This window comes from Callorhinus ursinus, unplaced genomic scaffold (genome assembly GCF_003265705.2).
Source record: "Callorhinus ursinus isolate GAN/ISIS: 27379988/994484 unplaced genomic scaffold, GSC_fseal_2.0 scaffold116, whole genome shotgun sequence".
Taxonomy (NCBI): Eukaryota; Metazoa; Chordata; class Mammalia; order Carnivora; family Otariidae; genus Callorhinus; species Callorhinus ursinus.
This window is the reverse complement of record NW_027397178.1, coordinates 1,065,897-1,073,995: the sequence shown is the minus strand read 5'-3', so window position 1 is coordinate 1,073,995 and position 8,099 is coordinate 1,065,897. Positions and strand designations below refer to the sequence as shown.

Below are 8,099 nucleotides of genomic sequence, written 5' to 3'. Positions count from 1 at the left end.
TTGCTATTTGGTACACTTCTCTGGAACATTTCAGAAATCAATGACTAACAAAATCACCCCCCAAAAGTGGGAGGTGCTTTAAAGTTCAGGTACCCAGTCTAAGTAGCAAAATTAGACACCAGCGTGAACCACCCTTTCTGTAACCACAACTTGTCTGCCCACAACTGTCATTCATTTTGATTATGATAGGATAGAGTTGACAACATGGAAAGCGCAAACCATTCGGTGGTGTCTGAGTTCATTCTGCTGGGACTTTCCAAATCTCAGACTCTTCAGATTCTATTCTTCCTAGGATTCTCTGTAGTCTATGCTGGGATTGTGTTAGGAAACCTCCTCATCTTGGTCACCGTGATCTTTGACTCACGCCTTCACACACCAATGTATTTTCTGCTTATCAATCTCTCTTGTATTGATATGAGCTTGGCTTCTTTTACTACCCCTAAGATGATTGTGGATTTCCTCCGAAAACAGAAGACCATCTCTTGGTGGGGATGTTATTCTCAGATGTTCTTTATCCACCTCCTAGGTGGGAGTGAGATGATGTTGCTTGTAGCCATGGCAATAGACAGGTATGTTGCCATATGCAAACCCCTCCATTACATGACCATCATGAGTCCACGAGTCCTCATTTGGCTGCTGTTATCCTCCTATACAGTTGGATTTGTGCACTCATCTAGTCAGATGGCTTTCATATTGAATTTGCCCTTCTGTGGTCCCAATGTGGTGGACAGCTTTTTCTGTGACCTTCCCCTTGTGATCAAACTTGCCTGCAAGGACACCTACCTGCTACAATTGCTGGTCATTGCTGACAGTGGCCTTCTGTCCCTGGTTTGCTTCCTCCTCTTGCTTGTCTCCTACACGGTCATCATATACTCAGTCAGGCACCGTGCTGCCAGTGGTTTTGCCAAGGCCTTCTCCACTCTGTCAGCACACATCACAGTTGTGACTCTGTCCTTTGCCCCATGTGTCTTTATCTATGTATGGCCCTTCAGCAGATACTCTGTCGATAAAATTCTCTCTGTGTTTTATACAATTTTCACTCCTCTCTTAAATCCTATTATTTATACATTAAGGAATCAAGAAGTAAAAGCAGCCATGAAGAAGATAAGGACTCAACATATAAATTCAAAACAGACTTTGTAGATGGTGCTTCTGAAGAAATAACCTCTTGTGTGGACATTTTAAGGAACTAACTTTTAAGCTATTTCAAGTTCTGTAAAAGGAACCAATAGGTGTAACTGTTAAAGAGCAAACCCCTTTTCTTGTCACTGTCAGTGGTTAAACACATGACATGTACAGTCTGGAGGACATGCATTTAAATCTTCTCTCACTAGTTCTTCTCATGCAAATTTGAAAATATGAATAAATTCCCTTTACTTAGTTTATCTACAAAACTTCTTTATATGTTTCTTCTATTATTTTGGCATGTTTTTAATCTTTACAATTATTACTACTTCTATTATGCTTTTAGTTATTACTGCTATTATAGTTGTAGCTATTATTGGGAATCTATATGTAGAAAATGCACACAGATGATGCCTCACATAGGCCATTTAGCTGAGTGGTTAAACTGGTGCTAGAAGAGTACATTTAGTAGGCAATTCCTAGTTAATGTGTATTAACTTTTAGTTACTTAGTTACCCCAGATACAGCACCTCCAACCATGCTTCAAATATTTTGTGAGTCTGCAATGAGGCAGAAGATATATCCTTGGTTTCGGGAAGTTTACAGCCCATTGATGGAGAGAGTGCACTAAATTTGCAATCATGTTGTGGCATGGACAGCACTACATTACATGGTTGCAAGTCCAATGCAACTTTATCAGTAATAACACAATATTTGTCTCTTTCTTTTTTCTGAGTCCACTGATAAATTGATTCAGAGCCTATAGGGAAGAAGGGGTGACTGGTACTCCTGAAAAGTCTACATTCAATCCCTAGTACCAGTATCAAACTTTTTTTTTCATTTTTAAAAATACAGTTTACAAGTAGGAAAAAAAATCATTCTCTTTAGTGTACAATACTGTGAATCTTGACAAATGCAGAGTCGTGTAACCATAACAGTGAGAATATAGGAGAATTTCATCAACCATCAGATTCTCCTCTGCTTCTTTATGTTCCACCCTTCTGTCTTGTGTTCTGGCTCTGATAATAGTGATCTGTTTTTTTGTCCCCAGTTTGCCCTTTACAAACTGTCATATAAGTTGAATCATATAGTAAGTAGCCTTTTGAGCATGGCTTTTTTCACTCAGCATAATGCCTTTGAGATTCATTCAATAGAAAGTTGTTTTAATTATTAAAAATCTGTTACATTTTAATATCTATTATATAAGTACCCTCATTGCTTATCTTCCTCAAATTGTCTTTGTTTTACGTGAGTACATGCTCATTGCATGCAGAAATATTTTTTTCAACTATTTTTTATTGTTATGTTATGTTAATCACCATACATTACATCATTAGTTTTTATGTAGTGTTCCATGATTCATTGTTTGTGTATTACACCCAGTGCTCCATGCAGAACGTGCCCTCTTTAATACCCATCAACAGGCTAACCCATCATCCCACCTCACTCCCCTTTAGAACTCTGTTTGGTTCTCAGAGTCCATAGTCTCTCATGGTTTGTCTGCCCTCCGATTTACCCCCTTCATTCATCCCCTCCTGCCATCATCATCTTCTTTTTCTTTAACATATAATGTATTATTTGTTTCAGAGGTACAGGTCTGTGATTCAACAGTCTTACACAATTCACAGTGCTCCCCAAAGCACATACTCTCCCCAATGTCTATCACCCAGCCACCCCATCCCTCCCACCCCCCACCACTCCAGCAACCCTCAGTTTGTTTCCTGAGACTAAGAATTCCTCATATCAGTGAGGTCATATGATACATGTCTTTCTCTGATTGAGTTATTTCGCTCAGCGTAATACCCTCCAGTTCCATCCTCGTTGTTGCAAATGGCAATATTTCATTCCTTTTGATGGCTGCATAATATTCCATTGTATACTTATACCATATCTTCTTTATCCATTCATTTGTCGATGGACATCTTGGCTCTTTCCACGGTTTGGCTATTGTGCACATTGCTGCTATAAATATCAGGGTGCACATACCCCTTTGGGTCCCTACATTTGTATCTTTGGGGTAAATACCCAGTAGTGCAATTGCTGGGGCATAGGGAAGCTCTATTTTCAACTTTTGGAGGAACCTGCATACTGTTTTCCAGAGTGGCTGCACCGGCTTGCATTCCCACCAACAGTGTAGGAGGGTTCTCCTTTCTCCGCATCCCCGCCAACATCTGTCGTTTCCTGACTTGTTAATTTTAGCCATTCTGACTGGTGTGAGGTCGTATCTCCTTGAGGTTTTGCTTTGGATTTCCCTGATGCTGAGCGATGTTGAACACTTTTTCATGTGTCTGTTTGGCCATTTGGATGTCTTCTTTGGAAAAATGTCTATTGATGTCTTCTGCCCATTTCTTGATTGGATCATTTGTTCTTTGGGTGTTGAGTTTAAGAAGTTCTTTATAGAGTTTGGATACTAACCCTTTATCAGTTATGTCATTTGCAAATATCTTCTCCCATTCTGTCAGTTGTCTTTTGGTTTTGTGAACTGTTTCTTTTGCTGTGCAGAAGCTTCTTATCTTGATGAAGTCCCAATAGTTCATTTTTGCCCATGCTTCCCTTGCCTTTGGCAATGTTTCTAGGAAGAAGTTGCTGTGGCTGCGGTTGAAGAGGTGGCTGCCTGTGTTCTCCTTTAGGATTTTGATGGACTCCTGTCTCACATTTAGGTCTTTCAACCATTTGGAGTCTATTTTTGTGTGTGGTGTAAGGAAATGGTCCAGTTTCATTCTTCTGCATGTGGCTGTCCAATTTTCCCACACCATTTGTTGAAGGACTCTTTTTCCCATTGGACATTCTTTCCTGCTTTGTCGAAGATGAGTTGACCATAGAGTTGAGGGTCCATTTCTGGGCTCTCAATTCTGTTCCATTGATCTATGTGTCTGTTTTCGTGCCACTACCATATTGTCTTGATGATGACAGCTTTATAATAGAGCTTGAAGTATGGAATTGGGATGCCACCAGCTTTGCTCTTCTTTTTCAATATTCCTCTGGCTACTTGGGGTCTTTTCTGGCTCCATACAAATTTTAAGATTATTTGTTCCATTTCTTTGAAAAAAGTGGATGGTATTTTGATGGGGATTGCATTGAATGTGAAGATTGCTCTAGGTAGCATTGACATCTTCACAATATTTGTTCTTCCAATCCATGAGCATGGAACGTTTTTCCATTCCTTTGGGTCTTCCTCAATTTCTTTCATGAATATTCTATAGTTTTCTGAGCGCAGATTCTTTGCCTCTTTAGTTAGATTTACCTAGGTATCTTATGGTTTTGGGTGCAATTGTAAATGGGATCGACTCCTTGATTTGTCTCTCTTCTGTCTTGTTGTTGGTGTATAGGAACGCCACTGATTTCAGTGCATTAATTTTATATCCTGCCACTTTACTGAAGTCCTGTATGAATTCTAGCAGTTTTGGGGTGGAGTCTTTTGGGTTTTAAACATAAAGTATCATATAATCTGCAAAGAGTGAGTGTTTGACTTCTTCTTTGCCTATTCAGACGCCTTTTATTTCTTTTTGTTGTCTGATTGCTGTGGCTAGGACTTCTAATACTATGTTGAATAGCAGTGGTGATAGTGGACATCCCTGCCGTGTTCCTGACCTTAGGGGGAAAGCTCTCAGGTTTTCCCCAGGGAGAATGATATTTGCTGTGGATTTTCATAGATGCCTTTTATGATATTGAGGTATGTACCGTCTACCCTTATATTCTGAAGAGTTTTGATCCAGAAAGGATGCTATATTTTGTCAAATGCTTTTTCTGCATCTATTGAGAGGATCATATGGTCTTGTTCTTTCTTTTATTAATGTATTGTATCACAGTGACTGATTTGCGGATGTCAAACCAACCTTGCAGCCAAGGGATAAATCCCACTTGGTCATGGTGAATAATCCTTTTAATGTCCTTTTGTATCCTATTGGCTAATATTTTGGTGAGAATTTTTGCATCCATGTTCATCAAGAATATTGGTCTGTAATACTCCTTTTTCATGGTGTCTTTGGTTCAGGGATCGAGGTAATGGTGGCCTCATAAAATGAGTTTGGAAGTTATCCTTCCATTTCTACTTTTTGGAACAGTTTCAGAAGAATAGGTATTAATTCTTCTTTAAATGTTTGGTAGAATTCCCCTGGGAAGCCATCTGGCCCTGGGCTTTTGTTTCTTGGGAGATTTTTGATTACTCCTTCAATTTCCTTGGTGGTTATAGGTCTGTTCAGGTTTTTTGTTTCTTCCTGGTTCAGTTTTGGGTGTTGAGACTTCTCTAGGAATGCATCCATTTCTTCCAGATTATCTAATTTGCTGGCATGTAGTAGCTCATAATACGTTCTTATAATTGTTTGTATTCCTTTGGTGTTGGTTGTGATCTCTCCTCTTGCATTCATGATTTTACTTATTTGGGTCCTTTCTCTTTTCTTTTTGATAAGTCTGGCCAGGGATTTCTCAATCTTATTAATTCTTTCAAAGAACCAGCTCCTAGTTTTGTTGATCTGTTCTACTGTTCTTTTGGTTTCTAGTTCATTGATTTCTGCTCTGATCTTTATGATTTCTCTTCTCATGCGGGGTTTAGGCTTCATTTACTGTTCTTTCTCCAGCTCCTTTAGGTGTAGGGTTAGGTTGTGTATTTGAGACCTTTCTTGTTTCTTGAGAAAGGCTTGTATTGCTATATACTTTCCTCTTTGGACTGACTTTGCTGCATCCCAAAGATTTTGAACCGTTGTTTTTTCATTTACATTTGTTTCCATGAATTCTTTTAATTAATCTTTAATTTCCTGGTTGACCCATTCATTCTTTACTAGGATGCTCTTTAGCCTCCATGTATTTGCATTCTTTCCGACTTTCCTCTTGTGATTGAGTTCTAGTTTCGAAGCATTGTGGTCTGAAAATATGCAGGGAATGATCCCAATCTTTTGGTACTGGTTGAGACCTGATTTGTGACCTAGGATGTGATCAATTCTGGAGAATGTTCCATGGGCACTAGAGAAGAATGTGTATTCTGTTGCTTGGGATGGAATGTTCTGAATATATCTGTGAAGTCCATCTGGTCCAGTGTGTCATTTAAAGTCTTTATTTCCTTGTTGATCTTTTGCTTAGATGATCTGTCCATTTCAGGGAGGGGGGTGTCAAAGTCCCCCACTATTATTGTACTGTTGTTGATGTTTACTTTGCTTTTGTTATTAATTGGCTTATATAATTGGCTGCTCCCATGTTAGGGGCATAGATATTTTCAATTGTTAGATCTTCTTGTTGGATAGACCCTTTAAATATGATATAGTGTCCTTCCTCATCTCTTATTACAGTCTTTGGTTTAAAATCTAATTTGTCTGACATAAGGATTGCCACCCTGGCTTTCTTTTGGTGTCCATTAGCATAGTAAATGGTTTTCCACCCCCTCACTTTCAATGTGGGGGTGTCTGTTCTAAAATGAGTCTCTTGCAGAGAGCATATCGATGGGTCTTGTTTTTTTATCCAACAATAGCCTGTGACTTTTGATTGGGGCATTTAGCCCATTTACACTCAGGGTAATTATTGAAAGATATGAATTTAGTGCCATTGTATTGCCTGTAAGGTGACTGTTACTGTATATTATGTGTGTTCCTTTCTGGTCTATGTTTCTTTTAGGCTCTCTCTTGCTTAGAAGACCCCTTTCAATATTTCTTGGAGGGCTGGTTTTGTGTTTGCAAATTCCTTTAGTTTTTGTTTGTCCTGGAAGATTTTTATCTCTCCTTCTATTTTCAGTGACAGCCTAGCTGGATATAGTATTCTTGGCTGCATATATTTTTTCATTTAGTGCTCTGAATATATCATGCTAGTCCTTTCTGGCCTGCCAGGTCTCTGCGGTTAGGTCTGTTGCCAATCTAATGTTTCTACCATTGTAGGTTACATATCTCTTCTCTCGAGCTGCTTTCAGGATTTTCTTTTTGTCTCTGAGACTCGTAAGTTTTACTATTAGATATTGGGGTGTTGACCTATTTTTATTGATTTTGAGGGGAGTCTCTGTGCCTCTTGGATTTTGATGCCTGTTTCCTTACCCAAATTAGGGAAGTTCTCTACTATAATTTGCTCCAATATACCTTCTGTCCCTCTCTCTTTCTTCTTCTGGGATCTCAATTATTCTAATATTGTTTCATCTTGTGGTATCACTTATCTCTCGATTTCTGCCCTCGTGATCCTGCAGTTGTTTATCTGTCTTTTTCTCAGCTTCTTGATTTTCCATCATTTGGTCTTCTATATCAGTAATGCTCTCTTCTGCCTCATTTATCCTAGCAGTTAGAGCCTCCATTTTTGATTGCACCTCATTAATAGCCTTTTTGATTTTGACTTGGTTAGATTTTAGTTCTTTTATTTCTCCAGAAAGGGTTTCTCTAATATCTTCCAGCTTTTTTCGAGCCCAGCTAGTATCTTTAAAATCATCATTCTGAACTCTAGTTCTGACATCTTACTTACAATCCGTATTGGTTACGTCCCTGGCAGTTGGTACTGCCTCTTGTTCTTTTTGGTGAGGTGATTTTTCCGTCTTGTCATTTTGTCCAGAGGAGACTAGATGAATGAGAGAACAAAATGCTAACAGGGTAACAACATCCCCAGAAATTATACACTAAAGAAATCACTAAAGACCTGAAACCAGGGGAAAAGAAAGGGAAAGAAAGAAAAAAGAAAAAGATAAAAACAAACAAAAACAAAACAAAAACACCCCGATATGACCAAATATGATCAGGCTGGTACATAGATCAGGGCCACATACTACATTTTGGGTGTATTTTGCTCTGGTAGAAGAAAGTGCCTCCCAAAATTTTAAAGAAAGAAAAACTTATATATGTAGAAAAATAACGGTTAATTTGATGAAGGGATGGAATGTGCTGTAAAGATGAAAATTATAAAAGATTTTATAAATTGAATTGATAAGAGGTTGGTTGAATAAACAAAGAAGAGATTTAAAAAAAAAGGGAGCCATACACTAGAGATTTAGGGTATATTTTGATCTGTTAGAA

General features: G+C 38.5%; 1 protein-coding gene across 1 annotated transcript; it reads left to right on the top strand.

Moving 5' to 3' along the window:
- Positions 1-204: 204 nt before the first annotated feature.
- Positions 205-7,755, top strand: LOC112833273 (olfactory receptor 4K13-like; the record flags this gene model as incomplete). Its single annotated transcript, XM_025884336.2, has 2 exons — positions 205-1,119; positions 7,726-7,755. Coding segments are annotated over exons 1-2 (945 nt in total), but the record flags the coding sequence as incomplete, so codon positions are not given.
- Between the last annotated feature and the right edge of the window lie 344 nt (positions 7,756-8,099).